The 25,888-nt window shown below is 37.3% G+C and overlaps 2 protein-coding genes across 9 annotated transcripts in view; both read right to left on the reverse strand.

The window, feature by feature from the left end:
- On the reverse strand, positions 1-14,864 carry Mss51 (MSS51 mitochondrial translational activator). 3 transcript variants are annotated; one of them, XM_021642933.2, is made up of 7 exons: positions 12,070-14,864; positions 4,117-4,359; positions 3,707-3,862; positions 2,998-3,122; positions 2,028-2,594; positions 628-721; positions 1-361 (listed from the first exon to the last, which is right to left on the reverse strand). In XM_021642933.2, the coding sequence occupies exons 2-7, from the start codon at positions 4,332-4,334 to the stop codon at positions 118-120; spliced, it is 1,404 nt and encodes a 467-aa protein (XP_021498608.1). In that variant the 5' UTR covers positions 4,335-4,359; positions 12,070-14,864; the 3' UTR covers positions 1-117. The 3 variants fall into 3 exon arrangements, 2 of the variants coding, with proteins under 2 accessions (XP_021498608.1, XP_021498607.1); XM_021642932.2 differs by lacking the exon at positions 12,070-14,864 and having other exon boundaries at positions 4,117-8,985; XR_009591430.1 differs by lacking the exon at positions 12,070-14,864 and having other exon boundaries at positions 344-361; positions 1,377-2,594; positions 4,117-8,990.
- Positions 14,865-15,009: 145 nt separating this feature from the next.
- Positions 15,010-25,888, reverse strand: part of Ppp3cb (protein phosphatase 3 catalytic subunit beta) — a 45,964-nt gene continuing 35,085 nt past the window's right edge. For 4 of the 6 annotated variants that reach the window (XM_060382066.1, XM_060382064.1, XM_021642941.2 and 1 more), the window contains 4 exons: positions 24,360-24,444; positions 23,428-23,525; positions 18,074-18,103; positions 15,010-16,596 (listed from right to left, as the gene is read on the reverse strand). In XM_060382066.1, coding sequence (XP_060238049.1) covers positions 16,418-16,596; positions 18,074-18,103; positions 23,428-23,525; positions 24,360-24,444 — 392 coding nt within the window. In that variant the 3' untranslated portion in view covers positions 15,010-16,417. The remainder of the gene's footprint in view (positions 16,597-18,073; positions 18,104-23,427; positions 23,526-24,359; positions 24,445-25,888) is intronic. The other 2 variants (XM_060382065.1, XM_021642942.2) reach the window with 1 other exon arrangement.

Here is a 25,888-nt window from a genome sequence, read left to right on the forward strand (position 1 = left end):
TTGGTTTAGAATTTTTACTTGGACTGTGGATAAGGTTTAGCACACAATAGGGGTTCAAAGCTGGCAAAAATTCAAAATCAATAGGGTAATTTGATTAAGCTTCCATTTTCCAGGAATTCAGTTAGGATGTGGTTCAATTATTGAAAAATCATCAGCTTTTTCTTCTAATTGCTTCTTATCTAGTTGGTAGGAGGAACTTCCAAGAAACATGATGTAGTAGGCACTGCTGTATACTGGTTGCTTATTTGGGTTAGAATAGACTTGTTCCGGTTTGAGAGATGTGAAAGGATTAGCTCCACAAGCAATGATGTGTGTATCCAAGTCCACCAAAATCTGCAAAGAGGCTTCCAATTCTTGTTGGCTGGCAAGAGAGAAGGAAAATCCCTCTACTGAGTATGAGAGAACAGAAACAGCTCAACCCCCAAAATTATCTAAAGCTGTACTAAGCAAGAACTATTTTTTTCCTCCCAAATGTCTCAACAAATCCCTTATGTAGCAAAGGACTGTTTCCAGAATTTTTTTTAGAGGAAATAAGAACATCTTTATAAGATAGATGGGCAAATGGGTTCATCTATGTATAGGAAAAAGTAAATCCAAAAAGGATCACAAACAGAAATAGGTAAAAACCTGTAAACAGTAATCAATGTCGGGATCTCAAAGTCACGAAGTAGCAGCAGGGTAGGTAGCCAAGCTTCCATCAAGATTGGGGAGGAATGGAAACCTAAAGAACAAGAATGGAAAAAGGAAGGGATGGAAGAGAGGCAGAGTACATCCTGAGAGCAGGATACTTTGATTTTATCTACTCAACCCTCATGCTGTTTGTTCATGCCCAGTTCTCACCATCATGAGCTACCAGTTCTTCAATGAAAAAAAAAAAAAAAAAGTAAACCAATGATCAACCAAGCTCATCTTTATACTGTATTTAATGAGGCCCAAAAGAAATGAATAAGGACCAAATGAAGAGTAAAATAAGTAAATTATCCTGGCTAGTTTTGTGTCAACCTGACACAGGCTAGAGTCATCAGAAAAGGAGGAAACCTCAATTAAGAAAATGCCTCCATAAGATCCAGCAAGGGCATTTCTTTTTTCTTTCTTTCTCTCTCTCTTTCTTCTTTCTCTTTCTTTCTTTTATTTTGGTTATTGTTTTTCGAGACAGGGTTTCTCTGTGTAGCTCTGGCTGTGTAGCTTTTGCTTTGTAGACTTTGTAGACCAGGCTGGCCTAGAACTCAAGAGATCCACCTGTCTCTGCCTCCCTGGGTGCTGGGATTACAGGCATGCACCACTGAGGCCAGCTGGCATTTTCTTAATTAGTTATTGTGGTGGTTTGACTAGGTATGGCTCCCATTGACCCAAGTGTTCACTTGGTGCATACGTACCAGTAGTATTGGAGTAGGTGTGGCCTTGTTGGAGGAAATGTATCACTGGGAACAGTCTTTGAGGCCTCCTGTGCTCAAGCTACACCCAGTATGAAACACAGTACCCTTCTCCTGACTGTGGATCAAGATGTTGAACTCTCAGTTCCTTTCCCAGTACCATGTCTGCCTGTATGCTGCCATGCCACCATGATGATAATGGACTAAACCCCTGAAACTTAAACTTAAGCCAGCCCCAATTAAATGTCTTCCTTTACAAGAGTTGCTGTGGTCGTGGTGTCTCTTCACAGCAGTAAAACCCTAGCTAAAACAGTGACTGACAGGGGAGGGCCCAGTCCATTGTGGCTGGTGCCATTCCTGGGCTGGGTTCTATGATAAAGTGGGCTGATCAAGCTGTGCGAGGCAAGCCAGTAAGCAGCACAAGTCCATGACCTCTATATCAGCTCCTGCTTTTCCAGGTTCCTGCCCTGCTTGAGTTCCTGCTCTGACTTCCTTCAGTGATGGATTGCAACGTGGAAGTATAAGCTGAATGAACCCTTTCCTCCCCAACTTTCTTTCGGTCATGGTGTTTCATCCCAGCAATAGAAACCCTAACTCGGACGTAATGCAGGATGGAAAATTATCAGCTCCTCTGAATGAATGAATAGCTCTTACCTGGATGGAATGCAGCCACCAAATCTGGACGGGCTAGATTCCCAGTCTCTATCTGCTCTTCCCAGAAGTCATGATACAGGGCCCTGTGGCCACTAAGCTGAATTGTTCCAGGCTCCAGGGGTAAGGTCGGTGAACTCTGTAAAAGGTTGGTACCCACATCCACACCCACCATGATCACATGGAAGCCAAGGTGTTCAGGAAACATATAGCCAAGCTCATCATAATCTCCAGAATGAATGAGAAATGTCTCCACGTGGGAAGCACCAACCACATGCAATGTGCTTCCCCCAGTCTTTGCAACATCTATTGCCAAAGTCCGAAGCCCTAGCCCCAGGGTCAAGGGCCGTGACAGAACATCCGTTATCAACCGCTTCAAAGAGCCATGCAGGACATCTGGGTCTGGCTGTGGCCTTTGTAGACTGGCCCAAAGCATGGTCATAGCATGGCTACCGAGAACAGCATTCAGTGTAGACTCTAGCTGTAAACCCCTCATTGAAAACCAAGTATCCCAATCCTGTATATCTTCAGACAGCGATGGCCAAGGTCCTGAGGGGAGGACAAAATCACCTATAGGAGAGGAGGAGTTAAGTGAACAGGACTGGAAAGAAGAGAGTACACTGTTCTTGGAAAGGATCTGAGTTTGGTTCCCAGCAGCCAAACTGGGGAGCTCACAATTGCTTATAATTCCAGCTCTAGGAGATCCATATCCTCTTCCAGCCTCTAGGACACTTCACTCATGTGCACAAACCCACAGTCAGGAAGCCATGATTTAAGAAAGAAACAGTAAATCCTTCCTTGGACAGAAATTCTCCCCTCAATAATTCCTCCATATTTAGTCTGCCATCCTGTAAACACAAGTATTCCTTGCCACAGTTCCTCATTTTCCTCTTAAAACAACATGCTTTTACTTTTTTCCAACTAATACCAGCAACTGCGATTCTGGAACAATTTCCAAACACCCTTACTCTACCTGTAACTAAAAGCCATTCCATGACACGATCCACAGCCACAAGACGGAGCTCTTGACAAACCTTCCTATGTGCTGGCCAATCTGACCTCTGGCATTCTGTATCACAGTAATAGACATTTCTGCACCTGAGAGAATGAACCAAAGAAACATATTCCTGTATCACAAAGGTTATTGGGTGTGTCCAGGGAAAGGAACTGGACACCTGCACCTACAAAGAAAGGCTAATGAATAGGTGAGAATGGTGTGGAGAAGAATGACAAGTGACAACCCAGACACAGGCGCTACATGGCAGATGAACCAGTTGTTCTCACACAGAGTGCTGCCCCCATTTCCACCTATCTAAAACAACTTGATTTTGTTTGTTTTTTAATTTCTTTCAGAAAAAAACAAAAAAAAAACAAAAAATCCCAGACATTTGCTGATGCTTTCTCTTACGTGTAACTCAAACTCAACCTTCTTAGAACAAATGTGATCTTACCTTCTGTGGACTCAGGAAGAAAGTAGGAAGAGTGTTATTTCTTCTCCCACAATACCAAAAATAAACAGAATTAAAACTGGGGCCACATAAAATGAGTTATTAATTCTGAAAACAAACCAAAAAATAACCAAAACAAAACCAACCAAACAAAACTCCTTAGAATTGTTCTTCTTGGAATAAGGACTTAGTATACGGTTATTTCTGAACATTCCCTAGCACCCAACAAGTCACCTCTTACAGTGCCGGAGAACCTTGTAATTGGAAAGGCCATGAGGGAGTGCTTTACAGTAAGCACAGAATCGGAATGTGTCCTCCATCCTCTGGAACATTTCTTGTTGACATCGAAATCCAAAGCTTGATACTGGGGTTCCCCCATCTATCACCAACCTGTAGAGATAGTACAGAAGAAGGTGCAACAGGGACGAGTATCCCCCAAATCTCCTGTGCCTCTCCTTTGTCTCATATACATTTTTATGTAATCTCAAACATATCCCACTTCCGTTTTTCTTAAGCAAATTATATTTCTTCTACAGAAACTGACAAAGGTCAGAATGAGAAAATACCCAAATTATACTCTTCCACCTTCTGATATGAGTGGTACTAAAGATGACTATGGCTTCTCCTCAGTACTGGTCACTCACTTGTATTCTTCATAGCTTTTCATGTTCAGCTTTTGAAGGATCAACTGTGAAAGACCTGGTACATTACTGTCCAAGGAAATGAAGCCAAGTGCATCAATACTAGGGCCAGGTTTTGAGAGGGTTGGAGGCAGTGGAGACACTCCTGTTGGTGGGATTTCAACCATGGGAGTCACTGGTGGGGGTTTCTTGTGCTTTCGCCGCTGTGAACGTGGAGCCATGTCCAATGAACCTGAGGACCAGATGCTAAACAGAAATGGAATTTGACAAAATGAATTCATGTTTTCAGATACCTGGTCTTTTACTTCACATTCAAGTATCTGAGGCTTGGCTATAACATTTACTAGTTACAGATTACTTACTGATATAAACAGTTATGAAAATTAGAGGGGACCACTTAAAACCTAGAGGCCCATTCAGGAAACTGAAGAAAACATAAAAAGTTCCAGGGCAAGACCCCATATCAAAAATGAAAACAAAAGTGAGAATAATCACATACAATTAATTGTATGATAAATAAAGTTCTATATACAAGTAAATAAATGTACAAATTAAGAAATTACAAAATCCTTCAAGAGGCAATGGATAGGAACTGGTGTAATTGAAGTAGCCTGTAATAAGAGTTTTTGATTTCTTTAAAAACTGTTATGCTATGTAAACATATTTTTGTTTAGATCCTAGGTGTCGGGTATAGGACTGCTTCAGATTTTCCACAGCAGCAAACTATTTGCCTCATGTAGGCTCTGAGAGGGGCGTAATCTTTGCCAGCTGTGGATAGTTTAATTCTGAGAGGGAATAAATGCCAAAGCCCAGAGTGGGGCGAGGACTCTGAAGTAGTAGAAGGCCGCTTCCCCTCTGCTGCTCCTGGCTGCTTTTGTTGCAGTTTGATGAGAAGAAGTTGGAGATATCCTGACTACAAAGATTGGTCTTACCCCAAGGAACCCAAAGACCCTAACCAGCAGAAAGTAACCTAACAGACCTATGTCCCTTTTCCCCACTAACCTTCTTTTTCTCCTACCTGGTGTTGGGGTGTTGGAAAGGATTAGGGTGAAGGGAAGCAGAGGTATAAGAACCCCAATAAAACAGATAAAAATACTCTCCAACAAGTAGACCCTAGACTTAGCTATGTTTGATCTTTTTTAGGAGGCGGGAGAAGACAGGCCATATAGACTAGGATGGACCCTAATCATTATGTTGCTGAGGATGACTTCGAATTCCTGATTCTCTGGCTCTATTTCTCAAGTGTGACCACATCCATGAATGCTAGGCAAGTACTCGACCAAGTGAACTACATCCCCAGCCTAACTTTTTCATAAAAAGAATATATTAAATTTGGTTCTTGTTTTTGGATTTGACACAGGTTCCTATGTAGCCTAGGTGTGTGCTACCGTATCTGTCTCAGTGTACAGATTGTTAAATTAACTTAAAGAAGAAAAAGCAACACAAGTTTTGGGTATCCAAAATTATCAGCAGCTGGAAAATTGACTAATCTTAGTTGTGAAGATAAAACATAAATTTTAACTTTTGGCAGACTGTTCTGCTGGCTAGCCTCTGCCCCCTTCTGAACTAGTGCTATGACTCTAGTCACCAAAATCATCCACTAGGACCTTATCAGCTATGATGAGCTGTCCTATGACATATGCCCGGAGGGTGAAGGCAATATGGTCAGTATAAGAAAAGGTAAAACTGATGGAAATGCCTCTGCTGAAGACCCAAAATAAAGGTATTTAAAGCACAGTAATCACTGGTGTTGATAATCATGAACGATCTTCATCAAAAAGTCTTCAAGAAGTATATCAAAGATTATATGAAGTAATTTAAAGGCAATCTTGAAATGAGAACAGAGAGTAGAAATTGTAAAATCTTTTTTACGTGGATGCAGAATAAATTAGGCATATCTAGGTTAATTTTACACTGCGAACATATGAATCAAAATGGCAGGGTTTCAGCCCTAAGATAAAAGATGGTATGACTCTAGATAGGATTTTCTTTAATGATAGTTTAGAAATGGAAAATGTTAACTAACTTGGATCTATTACCTGCAATGATATCTGGCTGATGCTTGTCCTCCAAACAATATTTAAGATAAATGGGACTGGTATCTTGAACTTTTAAAAATTTTATTTCACATGTTTAGGTATGAATGCATACTGCAATGTGTTTGTGGAATTCAAGTAACAATCTAATTGGGACTCTGTGATACCCAAGTTGTTTTCTTGTCTTTTTTATTTTACCTGCGCCTAGACACAAGGAATCATATTGGAAAAAACAAAAACATCCACTCACCTAATGTATACTTATTGATAAACAAGTAAAATTACTTGTAATATGAAAGGCAAATATGAAAAAGTATGTATTTCTGTTGGGCATGTAGGCATATGCTCATGATATCAGTAAAGGCTAAGGAAGGAGTACCTCAAGTTTGAAACCAATCTGGGCTTAACAATGTAATCTTGTCATCTCAAAACAGGAAGAAACTATGTACTTCATCTATGGGGTATCAGATACAAAATATAAGGTATTATGAAGTCTTCTAGAAAGCACTAATGGGAGAAAGCAGAAGATTTTCTCCACAGTAAATAAGTTATGGGTGAATTCATGAGCAGAAAACAGGTGGAACTGACCTTGAAAGATGGGAATACTCTGAATGTACGTAGACAGGGAAAAGAATTATGGAATACAAAGAAGAGGGGACTATAGAAACACTGACAGAAATAATCTGAGAACTAATCAGAAAATGACTTAAGGGCTGAAGTTATGGCTCTGTGGTTAAGAACACTGGATGCTCTTACAGAGGATTCCTAGCAATTTACAAACACTACTAACTCCAGTTTCAGGGGATCCAACCCTCTTCTGACCTCCTTGAGGACCAGGCATACATGCGGTACACATACATAGATGGAGGCAAAACATTCATACATATAAATCAATCTAAATAAAAAGATAAAGAACAGTATATATAGGTGGATAGATACCATCAACAGTGTGAAGCCCCAAAAATTTGAGAAAATATAAATTATATAATCATAAGCAGATTAATATGTAGAGTATAAATTAAACAAACAAACAAAAACCTCTTATTGACAGCCATGGTGGTATGTGCCTCTAATGCCAGCATTTGGAGGCAGAGCAGGCTGATACCTGTGAATTCCATGTCAGCCTGGTCTACGTTGCCAGCGCAGGGCTACACAGGGAGAACTTTCCTCAAAACACTGCACCTCCCAACTTCTATGAACAACAAACAACCCCACTAAACATAGACAATGTATTTCCTAACTTGATATTGAAGCCCTATAGCAGAACACAATACATATTTTGGTTACAAGAGATACAGAACTGACTAGACAATTCTCTCTGCTGGCTAGCTATCATCCCAGAGATGCTATGCTCTCTGCTGCGGTAGAAAAGATACCAATGGCCTTACCTGGTGTTATACTCTGAATGCTAAAATACTAACCTGCCAGGCAAGATGTATTCACTAAGCATAAAATAGTGGCATGACCATTAAGGAGGTAACCATCTACTTTTTGATTATATTTGAGGCTAGCTCCACAAAAAGGAATTCTTTCCTGGTACTGTAAACCTGGTCAAAAGCCTGAGTGGGGAATTCAAAGGCCCTACAGGGAACATAGTACTGTTGTTTTACTAAATATCCACATTGTCAAAATGCTTTTGAAGTGTTTACATTCATACCCATAGATTTGTACTGCTCTCAATCCTGGTCAGAGAAACTTCTTGCAATGCACAGTAGTTAATGCAGAAACTCATAATTGGTCAAAGTGCTAAGACTAGGTGACTTTGAGTGCTCAGGCCTAAATGGGACAACTATCTTCTATATCACACTCTACCCCACCAAGACTGAGGGAACACTGGCTGGGGGAGGGGACTTTTAAATAAAAACTGGAGGATGTGAAGAAATGCCATAAAATGCTGTCTTCTGGACATGACATGGTATTGTCGTCATAAAATCACAGACTGTGGTTACCTGTACAAGATCCACAGATGATCAAGCCAGTCAAAATTCTAGCATATGCAAAAAAGAATTCAGGAGGTCTGACCCCTATATGAAGAGCCATGGTCCCTGGAAGGTTGCTCATGTTCTAGTGGATGGCTGAAAACCTATATACATACAGGCATCACTAACTGGACTCAATGGGCTATTTTAAAAAGAAGTAAATTAGCTGGGTGGTGGTAGCACATGCCTTTAATTTCAGTACTCAGGATGAAAAAGGCAGGTGGACCTCTGAGTCTGAGGCCAGTCTGGTCTACAGAGTGAATTCCAGGACAGCCAAGGCTACCAGAGAAATCCTGTTTCAAAAACACAAAAACAAACAAAAAAGTAAATTTGGGAGTGGGCCATGTTGTATGTGGAAGGTCCAAGAGAAGCTGAGGGGAAGAATGAGAGTTGCACCTGATCAAACTATATTATATACATGCCTGAAATTCTCAAAAATTAAAAAAAAAGTACTAAAAAAAGGCACAGGATATTTAAGTAGACATTTTTTCATAGAATATATGCAATAGAAAATAAGCAGAAGAAAACATGTCCATTGGTCATTAACAAATTTCCAATCAGAACTATAATGAAACATACTTTCAGCCCCCACCCCCCAAAAAAAGACAAAATAAAAAGAGGTGATGTATGGCTCTTACCCATTATCTCAATACTTGAGGGGCAAGAAGATTGCCACAAATTCTAGACTGCCTACACTACAGTGATTTTGAGGCTAGCTAGGAATGCAGTGTCTTACAAGAAAAAAAAAAAAAAGGAAATAACACAGAGTTAATACATGACAAAGTAATTTCATTCTAGGGTATGCACCTCCCAACAACTGAAAATGTTTACCTAATGAATATTTTCTTGCGAATGTTCATAACAACACTGTTGAGAATAGTTAAAAAGTAGAGTAAACTAAAGGTCCAATAATGGATGAATGATGAACACTAGGATTTATATGAAGGAACAAAAAAAAAAAAAAAAAAAAAAAAGGAGGGGTACATTCAAAAGACAGTAGACTGACACTTATTAGGGACTGGATAGAGTAAGTGAGGAATAAATGCCTCAGTCAATTTTTTTTTTTTAAGGAAAGAAAATGTTTTAGATCTAGATAGAGGTTGTAGAACACTGTAAATATACTCATTTTTTTAAATTAATTAAGATAAGATTCAAAGTATCCCAAGCTGATTTCAAATTTCCTATGAAAATGAACTTCAAATGTTGATTCTTCTGCCTCTGTCTCCTGAGTGTTCTGATTATGCACCACCATGCTGGGCTTCGGAGGGATGAGAATGAAACCTAGGGCTTCATAACACACCAGGCAAGCACAATACCAACTAAGCTATAACCATAGAGCACTAAATGTCATTTAACTGGTCACTGTAAAATTTTTAATTTTATATGTGAATTTCTTCTCAACCTGAAAAACTTAAGAAATAATGATATCTGTAGACGTGGAAAGGCTAAAGTTATTAATATCCACATTTACTGTCTCCAGGGACAAGCAAAGGATAGAGGATAAAACACTGGCAGCCGTTGGTTCTACTGCCAAGAATGTAACAAAGTTCATGTTAGGGATCATGTTTTGTTATAAAAATGGCCTGACAGTTGATCCTTCTCAATCATATTTTTTTTTAAAGGGAAGTTTCCAGAATTATCATGCAGCTGCAAAATGTACACAGGTGACAAAAAAAAAAAATCAATAAAATTATTTCCAGAATCATCCAGTTCATACACATGTATTAAATGCTGCTCTTATAAATTCATGGCCTGAAGCTAATGGAAGAATCAACTTCTTTCTTTCTCTTGTACTTTCTTTCTCTTCATCCTTATGTTTCCATCCTCCTTTCTAGTATCTCTCCTCAAACTGAGAAATGTCCATAAAACAAAGACAGAGTTCATCTATATTCTTTACACGAATATCAGCAAGGACATTGGACCTAGTGAAAACATACTGTCTTTAGCTTTATGAGTTATGTCCCTTTACCAAAGAGTAGATGGGAGCACTCTTTCTTTTCATATTTCTGAACCCCATTTCAAAAAAAAAAAAAAAAAAAAAAGACTGGATTATGCCTCTAATTTATCCTTCCTTCCATTATGCTAGGGATCAAACCTAGGACTATACCAAGAAAGTAGTCTGCCACTGAGCAAACTCCCAGTAGCTGGCCCTGAAATGTGTAGCTGAAGGTGGGTCTGATTCTTTGATATCCACTTGCTAGTGTTGTAATTACAAGCATGCTCTACCACACCCAATTTACGAAGTGCTGAGGACCAAACCCAGTGCTTGATAAATGTTAGGCTAATACTCTGAGCTATATCCAGCTCTCTGCCATCCATTTTTAATCATCACACATGCTCCTATGTTTAGTGTTTCCAGAATCACTGTATTCTTAAAAAAAACAAAACAAAACAAAAAAAGCATTTAAATGCTCCAGCAATTTGCCAGGTGACAGATATAAAGACTTACATCCAAGGGTTTATAATGAGGATCTTCCTGAAACTAAACTGTAACTTTTTGCCACAGTGGAAGCAATTAAGTCCAGACAGTTAATACTTCCTTTCATTTATAATGCTGTCCTCCGGGCTAGAGAGATGGCTCAGAGGTTAAGAAACAGTGGCTATAAGATCAGAAAGGAGAGGAGGACCTCCCCTATCAGTGGACTTGGGGAGGGGCATGCATGCAGAAAGGGGGGGAGGGGGGAAGGGGGACCGGGAGGGGAGGAGGGAGGGGCTTATGGGGGGATACAAAATGAATAAAGTGTAATTAATAAAAGTTAAATAAAAAATTAAAAAAAATTAAAAAAAAATAAACAGTGGCTGTTCTTCCAAAGGTCCTGAGTTCAATTCTCAGCAACCACATGGTGGCTCATAACCATCTATAGTGAGATTTGGTGCATAGACATAATGATGTATAAAGAATAAATAAAATCTTAAAAAAAAAAAAGCCTTCCTCCAAAAGCAGATTCACTCAGAAATGTGAGTGTCAGGTATGACTAGACAGAAATCAAAAGCAGCACAACACCTGGAGGAAAAAGTGGTTACGGTGAATCCCTAATACCAAACTGCTCTATATCCAGAGCACACTGATTACTTATGTTCTAAATGTACTGGCTTTATGACAGGAAGGTGAAAATGTAGGAATGAGAAGTCTGGTCTTTACATATTTATGTGTGTGTGTCTTTATGTTGAACCAATCATTTCTGAATTTGTGTATCGCATACCCAGACCCTAGTTCTAGGTTTCCCAGAGTCCCAGGCTCCTCCAAGTTCAAGGGATATAAACTGAGAAAAGCAAAAGTGAGGAAGTGCGGAGGAGACAAAAGACATGACCCAGAGGATATGGAAGGGTGAAACCAGAGCGAGCTTTGGTAAGCACTCAGAACTCCCCAGAGTTCAGCCTACTTTATTTACAAAAGAGATTACCTAACTTTTTCTTCTAGCCATGTCTGAATGACTTACAGAAAACAGCTGTGACTACAGTAGCTGGCTCTTAGAAAAAAAATCTTATCCTTCATCCCTAACATCTACCCTAAAACATTAACCTATTCCTAAACAGCACGCTCCCCCCTTTCTCTTTCCTCGTTAACAAAGCCCTTATTTCGTGTAAGATACAGCCATATTCTCCACACCAGGAGATGCCACCAAAGTTTCTCAAGTCCATCAGTAAATATAAAACATCTTTTGGATGGTGGGGAAAACTTCCATGGGGATGAACACTTGTTCTAACATTCAGGAAGCTGAGGCAAGATGATTATTAATTGGAGGCCTATCTGGATGCTATCTCAAAAACCAAAGAACAAAACCCCCAAATGTGGGGAGAAGTAGGAAAAATACACTTAGAATAGTGCTATTCTGACCACACTAGCTGCTTAATCAGTGATTAACACTCCCTCAAGTGATAAATACTTTACAGAATTATAAAATGAACTACGCAGACAGATTGATGGGAAAGTAACTTACCCTGCTAAGCCCTAGGCTTCCTTCCTTCTCTCTTTCCTCCAAGTGAAGTGAATGGTTGATCTCTTCAGAGCTAGGCTGGGTCTCACTTGCAGCTGTTCTTTTATATCACCACTTCTGCCAACTGCTGAAATGCTGGGTCTCAGTGACTTACGTGTGCCCTGCCAACCAGACAGACAAGGCTGAATTCTCCCTAACGAGGCAAGTCGGGACCTGGACACCTGCTTGAGTTCTCTGACCCTTATTCTCTGCCAAGAGGCCTCAAGACTGCTGTCAACACTCCCCTATTCACCAAAGCCAGGCAAGCTGAGGAAAGTTGAAACCTACTATTTTCTGGATGTCTCTCAAGGCAGCACTTCTGCTCTCACTTTACAGCTTCATTAGGATGGGGAAACCCCTTGGGATTAATTAGGGAATCACTACTTGGCTGGAAGGATGGGTACCAGACCAAAAGACAAGAACCCTTGGAAAATGTGGGTGTTAGTCTAGACCTACGATGAGTTTCCCCAAGCCTGATGTCCTCTTTTAACCTAATACATAGCTCAAACAGAATTCAACAATGTCCAAACTAGGCTCAAGTAGAAATATAATTACCCAAAAAAGGCAGAAAAAAGATGGCATTTAATGGTACAAGGAACTCAACTATAGAAAACAAAAACAAAAACAAACCCAGGGAGAACTACTTTGTAATATCACTTTACTGGAAGGATCATTAGGTATTCTCTAAATGAACAGTGTCATCAAAGGACTTTCTACATGACAGCGTCAAAAGAGAAAGAAATGCTTCTGATATATCCGAGTAAGACCAACATTTATTTCAGTTACTGAGTAAAATACATATTCTTTACAGAAACAAAAAACAGAAAAGAATTATCTCAGCTATCTTTTCATTCCTTCTAGTAAAGGATTCGGACCCAGGAAGTTCAATCACACTTCCTAGATCCTTTTTACTTACTAACTATTGAGCTGAAGAACCTAATAGCAGATATTTGAATAATGGTCCTATATGATTAAAAGATCCGCCCCCCCCTTATTTTTTGGTTACATCTGACCTCAGCTGTCACTTACCTGCCTCTGGAAAACAGAACATCTGGCAATAGGGTCTTAGAATGTAGTTTATCAATTTACAAAGTTCTAACACCAAGAAAGAATTCCAAACTGTAGAAAACATGAACTACAAATAATAGTCAATAAAACACTGCACAACACTATATAGAGTAGCTTTAAATAAAGAGAATCAATTATACTATTCAAAAACACTGATGAAATAGATGTGATCATTGTGAGTAAAGACTCCAGGTCAATTTCAAACTAAACTGACCTCAAACTTAAATGATGACCCTCAATGAGGCTAAGAGTTGTGTTACTGATGACTAAACTCAAGAAGGTACAAGAAATCACAGGCTAATAACTCAGAAGTGTCATCTTTGAATATAAAGGACAGTGACAGGAAAATTGGTAAGGGATATTTCTATTTTAGTGTCACTACTTCCACTGGTAGATAAAGTAATAATTTAGAGATCTGAATTTTTCCAAATTTGCATCATAAGTTGCAATGAAAATAATTAAGTATTTAACCATTTTTGGTAAAACTATACATGAAGATGTTAGACCACGCATGCTAGTTCATACATGTAAAAATCCTAGCCCTAGGGAGGCTGAGGGAAGATGATAGATGAGTTGAAGGATAATCTGAGCTACACAGATTCTTTTCAGAAAAAAAGGAGGAGGAGGACAGGGCTCGGGCTAGAAAGAGGTTCCTACTTACTAATCTGGAAGACGTCAGCTGAGGCTGGACTATAGTTTACGATTTTCACGTACATTTCTTTAAGTTCTTTTATTTTCTCCTTCTTAATTTTTATCACTGACCTATAATTCCACATATTTAATAATGATGCTTTTTGCTTATCTGTGACTCCCACAAATACTATCTAACCCTAGCAGTGAACCAAAGAACTAAGAACTTATTAATATTTAATATACTAGTTAAGTTCCTACCTTAACAATGTGTAATTTTTATAAAACAAATTAGGAAAACTCTTTAAAGTATACAGTACATAGTAATTTTAGAGGCAGCTACTGGATTGGTTTACAAATTAATATTATATTAGACATTATAGTAAATATAATAAACAATTTAGGTCCTTTTTTATCTGAAATCTGGCAAAAATATACATTTGATATAAACTGATGATTTGTGTCTCATTGCTACTGTTAAAGCTATTTGTCATATTATATTACAAATTTTAAGTAATTTCTCAATTTGCACAATGTTATACTCACTTCAACAATGACAAAGCAACCCAACATTAGTATTTTTGATTATTGTTAAAATACCCAATTTATCAGTATCACTCTAACAAAGTTCAAGACTAGAACATTTCTTCCAAGCAAGAGTTGGCGAAAACAGTAACTTTCATTTTATTTATTGTGCTAGGGGTTGAGCCAAGGGCTTTTGCACATGACTGGCAAACTCTATCCACTAAACTATATCCCTAGCCACAAGGGACTTTATTTATTTTGGAAAATTATTGTAGGAATCCTAAGTCCTCCAATACTTAATTACCCACATTAAAAAAAAAAAAAGTATAGCCAAAGGTTAAGGGGGAAAAAAGTAAAATTTATAAAGATAAGAATATATGCCAGGCGCGGTCGGTGGTGGTTCACACCTGTCATCCCAGCACTCAGGGAGGCAGAGGCAGTCCAATTTCTGTTAATTCAAGGTCAGCCTGGTGTACAAAGCGAGTCCAGGACAACCAAGGCTACACAGAGAAACCCTGTCTTGAAAAAACAAAAAACAAAAGGTAATTTAACTCATGAAATCATAATTAATTATCTATAGGATAATCTCTATGGATATTCTAGCTCTATTAACATAATTTTACAATTTGCTTAAAAAGGTTAAATCAAACTAGATCTTCCAAATAAAACCCAACACAGAGATAGGAGCAGCGGCCCATGCATGGAATTTATTGTGTGCTACTGTTTATAAAATACTTGAATAGTCCTGCACATGCATAATATTTCCAACTTAGACAGGAGACCGTACAGAGTGCACTTTCTAGCAAACAAAACAACAGATGGTTCCGCTGCCTGGAGCTTTGAGCTGTATTCCAGGGCATGAGGGAAGCAGGCCACCAAAGTAAAGGGAAATACCAAACTACAGTGGCAATCAGTACAGGTCAGTAACTGTGTAAAATTAGCACATGGTTCCATTTAGTTTAACCAAGCAGTTCTTTAACTATCAAAAGTAAAATTTCAACATGCAGTCTTGACTTTTATGCTTCCACTAACATTGCTTCTAGGCTGCATTACTTAGTCAGAAACATTTCCAGACATTTTAAATTTCCGTTGCATTTAAACATAAAAATGATAGAAAGCCAGCAGCAAATCACCCTCATGGTTGTTTTAAGCAACTGGAGTACTCACAATAAACTAAAATTTCTCATAACATCTATGTAACCTATACATATTGTACCTGTACATCATAGGTCTATATATTAAATATTTGCAAAATGAAAACATGCATACACAAAATACGTCAAGTTTTACAGACATGATTTGAATTAAAATTTACTTTGACAATGTATAAACTTCTTTTAAAGTACCTTAAATGAGTAATTCTGTAAGTCTTCATAATTTTAAATTTTAATTTAGTTTTTTTTTTTCCCTTAAATCTCTGGGGCATAAATCTCAAAAGATATGGGCAAAAAAGATTCTAAATTGGTGTTTGGATTTGTGTTCAAGTAAGAGTCTTCTTAGAAATAGTTTATGCATTCATAATTGAAAAATACCAAGACTATATTACAGAATTAGCCACATTTAAGAACTATAGACCTGAGGTCAGCTTTTTGTATAAACACTGAGTTTCTCAGATTTTTGCCTACAATTCAAAATAGAGCTAGTAACCTCAGAAATGTATTTTAAGACCATGCTAATTCATCCTTTTAAAGACATTTCATGGGGCAGGGGAAGTCCACATTAACTCTAAAGATTGCATTTAAAGTCATGGTTGAAAAAAAATCTAATTCTACTGAGAGAAAAAAAAAAAAAAAAGGAAATCTCATGTAAACGTAAATGTGTGAACCACTAGCATAAATGGAGGTGTAGATATCCTCCACTGGAAATTGCCCCAAGCCCCTTCCTCACTGCTCTCCACTGTGGCAGCAATTACCCAATCTTATTAGACAGCACATGTCCCAGGGTGCTCAAGCCTCCATCCAGGAAGGGAACACAATGGTTTCTTCAGAGAGATTGTGACATTTATCATCAGCTCGGCTGACCCTTCCAGCTCCTTGGGTGATCTGTCCATTTGGGGACCGAGACCTGAGAGTCCCTGGGAAGCCGCTGGTCACTGGGCACTATGGTTGCCAGTCCCGTGGTTCTCAGTGGTATGTGCGGTGTTCAGGGAATTGAAACCATCTTGCTGTACAGCATCTTTCCGGGGTGGCATTCTCTCATTGATCCTATCCAAACCCTTTGCCTCTTCAAAACTGCAGATTCTATGTGGTGGGGAGAATCCTCGTATTGCTTAACAAAATGCAAATTTGATAAGTCAGTAATTGTAAAAACAATTCTGAGTTTTCAAAAACAATGAATTTTACAAAAAAATTACTGTAAATAGCAACACTTAAATTTTACTTTAACTGAATTCTATCCCCATTTTAGTTCTACTTAAATATGAAACATTTTTAAATTTAAATAAAAAGATGAGAGCTTTATAGATGACAAAGTTAGCATCGTTTTGTTTGCTTCACTTAAAGTAAAGCAAAACAAAAACACTATCTTTCCCTGCCCACAAAAAACAACCTATAGGCAATGGTCTCAAGGTATCTGTCTGCGTCTATTAAACCAGTTATCTTCTCTTACAAACCTGAGATCATAAGGTGACCATGAAGTAGCACAGAGGGGGATGAGTGAGGAAGCTAAATAAGAACAATCCTCAACACACAAACTTGGGAGGAGAAAGAAGTGAAGCAAAACTTAGCAGGTTAAAAACTACCTTGGAGGAACTATCATCCCAACAATACCATTATAAAATGAAAAAGGTGGCAAATGACTCCCAAGTTAGAACTGTGTTTGGATGAGAAACAAAAAGTATTCATAGTTTCACATTTTATGACATGTTTCCTTTCATTCTCTGGCCAATTACCACAAACTATATAAAATAAATGGCAATCCTTCTTGAGTATTAAGGGATGTCTAGTTTAACTGTTTTGAGACTCACTACATAGCTCAGGCTGACCTCAGAATAATTATGGAGCTTAGCCTGGCCTCAAATTCATGATCCTCCTGATTCAACATCCCTAGTGCTCGGGTAGACATTCACCACCAAGCCAAGTGCACACCAATTTTTATGAATTCTCATTTATTTTGTCAGGAAGGATGCAAATTCCACTAATAAAATGTTAATTAAAAAAAGATATCTATACAATTACTTACAGTTTAGCTGCTTAATATACTTAATCTCTAGGACTGCATATAAACTTGGAAAAAAAAAACAAATGGCTATGGCCACTGAACAGACAGAAGTGTATAATATCAAGCAAAGTCTTGACACACATGAATATAATCTTAACCATAAAACTATAGCCCAAACTGCAGGAAACAACAACAACAACAACAACAAAAATCATTAAACTAGACTGGGTAAAACACAAACTCTTGTGTTTATTTAGTGGGGATTTCACTTAGGAGAAAAAATAAGTAGCATAAAACATGGAAAATATGGACTAGGTCTCTACTAGCAGGGTTTAATAATGTCCATTAAAACAGGCAATATAATGTTAAAAGAAATCAGCAACAATAAACTCTGATTACAGTAGAAAAGACCCTATAGGCATCAGCTCTTGTGTTTAAATAAAAGAGGAATGTGACTGTTAATCTAGATGAGTCAGCCAGTATGATTCATCTGTGCAAGCTAGGAATAAGACACACCCACAGGACAGTCTCTGATGCCCACCCACAGACCACAGATCTCTGCCCGGTGCAAGGACTCTGATCGTACCTTTTTCAGCCTCAATAGCCTCAACTGTGGCTGTACAGAAGTGAGCAGAGGCATGCAAAATGAATGAGAGAGATGAGAAGGGTCATATTGTACAGCAGAAAAGGCAATGATCACTTAATATATCACAGTACCCCAAAACTACATCATCATTTACAATTGAACACCAACTGTACCCATATTAGCGAACCCCATCCAATCCCCCAATTCCTAACATAGCACAGCTTACACACAGCACTATGACATCAGAACACAGGACATACAGACCTACTGTAAAGACAGACACCTCAGCACCCATACAAATACACTCCAGTATTAACTACTCATCTCGAATAATCTTCACTGTTTAGACAGTGCTGGAATTTTCCATTGTTTGTTTTATCAGCAAACTATTATTACAGGAAAATCATGATAATAGCACTATAGCAGAAAAGCAAACAAGAGAATCTTTTCTTTCACTTCTAATATTAATAACATTCATTACCACTTAGTTTCCTAAGACACAAAACAAGAAGGGGTCAGTAACAGTTTTCTGTCCCTTCAGATTTTCAATGCAAAGCATAAGAAGCAAAATCTGGTACAACTATGATGAAATTTAGGGTCCCTAAATCTGTTGAATTAGTCTAATTCTCAAGTTCTGTTCTTTAGGGAGAGCCTAAAAGGATCAATTTTCTATGTTTTGAGGGAAGCTGGCCTTGAACTCCAGATCAAGTGGTGGTCATCTTGCACTAGCACTAGTAGCTGAGAAACTATGAGTGTATACCACTACACCCTAGTCCCTACTCTAATATTGACTGTCCAACTATCTAAAGAGCTATAACATTGTTAAAATTCTATTTATATTCAGTTTATCATGATGATTTGCTTAGAAGCAAGACGCCTACATTTCTAGGTTAAAAACAAAGTCTACTGGGCATCTTTTCAAACCCATGCACTAATCAGACAAGCATTAAGGGATGGCACTAATGTCTTTCAGGCAATGAATTCTAATTATTTTATAATACAGGAACAATATATGGGTCATATAAGTAAAAATTTCTTGGTATAACTTGTACTGGCTCATTTAAAGAATTGAAGATTTAGTCATGCATTTTGTAGTTAAAGATGCCTTTTTGGGCAATGCAAAGTTGGTAGGTTAGAGCATTTGCAGTTCTTGCAGAGATTTCAAACTCAACTCTCAGCACCCACATGACATCTAACAATTGTCTGTAATACCAGTCCCAGGAGATCTGACACCCTCTTATGATCTCAGAGGATATCATGCATGCACATGGTACATATATGCAGGCCAAATACCCATACAAATAAGATAACAAAATAATATTCAACAAAATGTAATGGTTACATGTTTGTTCATTTTTGGGTTTAAACTATAAAAAGTGCTGATCAAGATCTAAAAATGCAAAGAATAATAGTACTTGCCTGACAATGTTACCCTTTCTACACCCAAAGTGTGTAATGCTCAGAATGTTACAAGAATGCCACATTCCTTTTGCTTTGCTTCTTCTACAATAAAGGTAATTACAATACTTATTTCCGAAATGTCTTTTTAAGAAAAAGTATGATTTAGAATTTATTTCACCCAAAAATTATAGATGGAAGAGCCTTAGAAACTAAATTAGAAAATCTTGGTGATCTTAACCAGAAAGTAAAATGAATTGGGGATCCAAAAGAAGTAAGATGAATATTGAATAAAGATTTAATTTTAACTGTTAAACCAAATTATTACTCAGACATACACATTATATGCCCACTATACAACTCATTCTTGGAAAAAAAAATGTAGCAGTGTGTATCTGAAAAGAATTCTACAAAATTTGCTCAGGGAGAAAACAGGGACAAAAAAATCATCTAACTGGGCATGGTGGCCATGCCTTTGATCCCAGTACTCAGGCAAGTAGAGCTCTGTGAGTTTTAGGCCAGCCTGGTCTACACAGTAAGTTCCAGGCCAGCCAGGGCTACACAGTGACACCTTGTCTCACACAAAGAAAGAGAAGATATACAAACAGAATGAAAAAAGATCCATCTATATTTATCAGTCCTCAAACATTCATCATCAGCCCCTTCAGAATGTGAACATTTTCTTTATAAAGTTGAAGGAAGAAAAAACTCTTATCAGAATATGGCTTAAGACTGCGATAGAAGTGATTATATATGAAGCATTCTCCATTTGTATATGGTAATAAATTAAGACTAAAATTGATCTCATTAAGAGAATTAGCATCTAGTTAATTATGCCAAAGTTTAAAATTCTACTGATAAACTTTCTAAGCTATGAAACTTGACAGTAAGCTATATAATACTCTGTCAAGCTGAAAGGCTTAGAACATGGAGGAGACTAGATAAACTCATGCCAGGAAGTCTCTCACGCCCTCAATAATTAGCTGAACACTAGTCAAATATTGAGGTCTGACAAGAGCAATTCACATTGACAATCTGAAACTTAAATAGTAAACTAGAAAGAAACATCTGGTAACTGTAGAATGTAATCTGAAAGCTACTACGGTGATTTTTCTTTATTAATTTTCAATTATATAGAACACAGTGCTAGTAAGTGTCAGTATAGTGCTGCCTTTAACTCTTATAGTCTTCAATACAACAAAGAACAAATGATCAACAGAAACTTGGCATTACTAAAATAGTAATGCATGTTTTCCCATATAGGTTGTGATGTGAACAGAATTGTAGGGCTAATTCCCAATCGAATTACCACGAGGAAAAAAAAAATACAAAACTCCAAAGTCAAAGTCCAGTATAATTGTAGTTCTTAAAAAACCACAGCTCCCTCCAACTAAAAAAATAACATAAATTAGCTTCAAAGATACTAAAAAGAAGCTGGTGTGGTGGTGCTCCTGCCTTTAATCACAGCACTTAGGAGGCAGAGGCTGGTGAATCTGTATGAACCTGAGGGCAGCCTGGTCTATGACCTCCAGGCTAGGCAAGGCTATATCATAAAACCTTGTCTCAAAATACAAAGCAGAATAAAAAAAAATTTTTTTAATTATTGAAAAGGTAATTTCTATATTCTGAAAATATGCTTAAAGTCTGAGAATTAAATTTATTTTTGTATTACCTCTTAGTCATAAACATTAACAGAGTTTAAAGAAGCTTAATACATTATGCTAGGGAAATAACTTCAACTGTAACATCAAGAGCTGTCCCTGGCAGAACTAGGGAGCTGTCCAGTTTCCCAAATTAGACCCCTTAAGCTCAGCTCCTTCCAGTAACTCACTCTATGCTGGGAACAGACAGTCCCTTCAGCAAAGCTGCTGTCTTTCAAACCTTCCCTGCAGTTGAGGGTGGTTTCCAAGTTGAAGGAATGAGCTTCAGGCTGCATGCAAATTAAGAATAAATAGAAGTACCAAGCTGTCAACAAAGCATGTAATTAGCAGGTGCTAACTGTGAAATCTGAAAGCACAGTTTGCCATGGATACAATATAAAACTAACAATATATCCAAGGATAACTGAGAGAGGACTGTGAAATACATTTGTTTAAATATGCTATCTTTTAATTTTGTTTTTATTCTAAACAAAGGGTAAATTTTTCATTACTAGAATGATTCTTTACTAGTAACAATTTGTATAATTTGTATTGAATATTTAAGGTTTATTAATGTTTCAACTTACATTCATGAAGTTCTCTTTGGCTTTTAAAAATATTTGTAATAAAAAATGGAGGGCAAAAAATAAAGAAAATTGTAAGATACCTTTTAAATCCAAAAATAAGGAATGGATGGATGGAATATAGCTTAGAGGGTCAGTGATGTTCTTCAAGGTTCTATATTCTCTGATCTTTAGCACCATGGCAATAAATAAATAAATAAATAAATAAATAAAACAAAATCCAACCAAACAAAAAACCCTCATTCACCATGGAAATCTGAAATTACATGTTTCTATTCAATCTGAAAGCCACTACTGTACTTAGCTGGACTTATCGGTTGCACCAGTGGTAATAGCACACAATAGAGTAACATAAAATAGAACATATATAGGATAAAAATTATTTGTCTACCAAAAAATTATTTTAATTAAAAAGCATTTGTTTTGGAAGTGAGTAAAATGATATTATGAAGGAATTTCAAAAATTTTCAAATATTTAAACTGCTTTTTTTCACTTAAAAAATTCACTAGTTACAACACCAAAAAGAAACTGTATTATAAAGAACAGAGCTATCACTGCCTGTTTTAATAAAACAATGAGCTGTCAAAGTGGCTCTATGTATAGTTTTTTCCACATCACAAACTGTTTTCTATCCATAAGGGAAAGAAATTGAGACTGTGCTACTGTGTATGTGCTTCAATAGTCACACCACTTTCTTCTATTTAATTTGTGATGGGCTTTCAAAGTTTACCCAGTACTTACACAGATACTTAAAAACGATCAAGTTAGCTTTTTAAAAAACATAAAATATTCAACGAGCCAGATTACAGGAATGCTTTACGTATAATTTTTTTATTTTCATGCAAAATAAAGGCACACTTTATAACACCCTTTCAATTTTGACTTACATGATTTAAATTCAACCCTTTATAACAATAACTTAATATCTAATGTTACATTCATATTCAGAATGCACCAAGTGCAGCAAGAAATGCAGCAAACCTAAAATCAAGGTGCTACACAGCTGCTTCTACATCAAAAGACAGACAAGCGTCTGATAGAGTAATTTAATTGAACATATATTTACAGACATACAGCTACTCTAAAGAAAGACAGACAGATTTAGGAAAGCAGCTATATCTGCAGAGGAAAGAAACAGCATGTTACAGACAGTCAATTATACATAGAACATTTGACAAACACAACAGAAAACAAACTAACCATTTACCAGGGTACAAAACTTGGCATAAATCTTTTGGCAAATGAAGTGCATAAAGGAAATTTTTGGGCCTAGCAGAATTTTAACCCAAAATTTAAATATTTGAAAATATAAGCATAATCTAATACAATTATATAAATTTTAAAAGAAACTTGGAATTACATTTCCATTTTAGTAATATGTATATCCCTGATTCACATTCTTAACTGAGGCTTTTAAAAGAAGAGGGTGCATTAGACAAATAAATAAATATTTCATAATTATGACATGGGTTGCTCCCATACCACTTTAAGAAAAGATGAGGAACTGACCATTATTTTTTCAGTTAAGAGACAAAATGTTCTCTCAGCATTACTTCCTGGTCAGGTACTAATCAGATACTGCCTACCAAACAATACCCTCCTTATATCAGCTGCTAAGACAGGAACTAAAAAGCAGAAGGAGTTCCCTGCATGCATTATGTGTATTGTTAGCAAAAGAGTGAGGTGTGCCCCAGTCCATCTGAGGCACAGCAAGTTGCATAACATCATTACCACTTTGCAAGGTCTGCCGTCCTCCAGCCAACACTCCACTAGGCAACATCCCTGTGGGAGTCAGGCCCTTGAGTGTCAGCACGCTTTCACTCTCCTCCCTACAGCAGAGAAATGTAACAAGTATCAGAAGGGTTAGTAGCTAAGATATACAACATTTGCCTAGCAGGGCACTAGGCTTGATCCTCAAAACTGCAAAAAGCAAACTGAACAAAATAAAAGTCTATCAATAAGTACATCCTTTAAAAGAGGAGCTAGGGCCCAGATATAGGCCATGTATATAATTTACTATATTCATTGTTATTACCATATTTCCCTCAATTCCAAGGTACTTAATTTCCCATATTTTAAATGTTTCATTTTGGAGGATAGACACATTACAATTGAAGTTTTCCTAAAACCTCCTCTTCCTGGATGAGTTTTAAGCACTGAAAGGTAAATTGTACTCTAGCAAAACAAACATTCTATGTGGATAAGAGAAGTCACCAGGAATCTTATCCTGGTGTGATTTTTTGTTTCTTTTGTTTTTTTGCAAAAGGGTTTCTCTGTGTAGACCAGGCTGGCCTGGAACGCACATCGATCTGCCTGTCTTTGCCTCCCTGAGTGCTGGAATTAAAGGCATGCACCACCATGCCCAGCTTTTTTTAAGGTGTAGATTCAGTGCTTTCATTGCAAGAGCAAGATAAACCTCTGTAGCAGATTTCTGTTCTTAGTATGTCTTAAGTCCTGGGTTTGATTCCGGCAGCACAATATAAAACAAAAGCAAGCAAACAAAACTTCACCAGCTTTAAGGAACTTCTACTCCTTCAACAGTACATAAACTTAGAACTAGTTTTAATATAGAAAGAACAGTTGCTTTTAGGTATCAACCAGAACAATGCTCATAAGTTACAGTGAAACAATTTCTGTAAACAAGCAGGAAAATGTATCAGTACCTGAGAACAGAGAAGACTCTTGCCATCTTGCCAATTGCTCGGATTTTGTTTCTTATGATTTCTTTCCGGGCTGCAGCTGAACCTACTTTGAATGGAATAAACAGGAGGAAAAAAAAAAAAAAAAGGCTCAAGTTTAGGGCACTCAAGCATTATTTTATTATTCCACTAGCCTATTCTAGATTCATCTAAATCAATGCCAGGTCTCCTGCTACTAGATCACATGGAGGAGACTAGATAAACTCATGCCAGAAAGTTTCTCACGCCCTCAATGTTTAGCTGAACACTAATCAAATATTGAGGTCTGATAAGAACAATGCACAAACTTTAATTATCTCACAGTACTGACTAATCAGGAAAGGAGTAAAGTGGGGACTTGGATTATAAATCAGAAGTCAATAAACTAGAAATAAGCCTATAGTTTTAATCTTCATGGGAGCCTATGGCATGCAGATTAAAACAAATGGAAGACTTCTGTTTAACTATCATAAAAGCTTTTAACATGCACACTAGAAATATCTCATATTATAAAAGAGTAAGCTTATTTGCTCTAAATTAATCTACAAATAATGTACAAAGGGTAACAATAATTACAAAGGTGATCACAAAGTGGGGACTATAAGCAACAGTAACTACCTCTCAACTTCATGAACTAGCTGTCCTCTAAAGTCATGCAAGTATATATAAGCTCTAATAACCACAGGCAAATATGAAATAAACAGTAAGAGACTCCTGTGAAAAGCTGGCTAAAGAATGCACCAAAAGAACTAGCTCCTCAGCTGGACAAAGACTCAAAGGATCACTCTTCCTTATGCTGGTCTCCAGCAAGAACAACAATCTCAGTCCTGTTACACATATATAGCAACTAGAGTTCCTATGGACCATAGTGTGTTTCTTTACACCTGCGCTTCACCATGATGAAAACACACATATGGAAGCACCATTGCTGAGAAGAAGGCCAAGGAAAGGCTGAGATGCTAAAGCAAGCCAGGCCATGTGCAGAGATCTGAACAATCAAGTTTTGCAGGTGAAAGCACTTCATTTAAAATTCAAGCCCACTACAAATACATATAACTAAAAACTAAAATGATGACTACAACTAACTAAATGGAAAACAGAAAAAAAAAAAAAAGTCCAGTGTCAAGGATGTATTTAGAGGGCAGGGCTCCAATTAACTTACTTGTTATTCTCTCTAAGTAATAAATATGAAGAGCACTGAAGCTCCAAGCTCAAAACTATGTGGCCATTACAGTATCAAAAGGTGTTCTTCAGATTAACTAAAAAGGTTAAGTACCAAAGAATAGCAGAATCTGAAGACACACTGGAGGTATTTCCTGATTTTGCAGACAAAAAACAAACCAAACAAAAAAACCCCGAGTTTATTAAACGACTTTTCCAAAGATGCGAAGTCTGATTTCCTTCTAACAAATTAATATAGATTTTATTTTTAAGTTGCTAGAAATTTTAAAATAATATGATTTGCATAAGCAGTAGTAGGTTGAGAAGGATTGTTATAACAATACACAATTGTA

Source organism: Meriones unguiculatus, chromosome 4 (assembly GCF_030254825.1).
Source record: "Meriones unguiculatus strain TT.TT164.6M chromosome 4, Bangor_MerUng_6.1, whole genome shotgun sequence".
NCBI classification, from domain to species: Eukaryota; Metazoa; Chordata; class Mammalia; order Rodentia; family Muridae; genus Meriones; species Meriones unguiculatus.

Coding starts and splice junctions, on each gene's coding strand:
- Mss51 (XM_021642932.2), bottom strand. CDS start 4,394: ATGAATTCATTTTGTCAAATTCCATTTCTGTTTAGCATCTGGTCCTCA. Junction 3,863..4,116: donor AAAAGCTATGAAGAATACAA/GTGAGTGACCAG, acceptor CTATCTCTACAG/GTTGGTGATAGATGGGGGAA. Junction 3,123..3,706: donor GTTCTCCGGCACTGTAAGAG/GTGACTTGTTGG, acceptor TCATTCTCTCAG/GTGCAGAAATGTCTATTACT.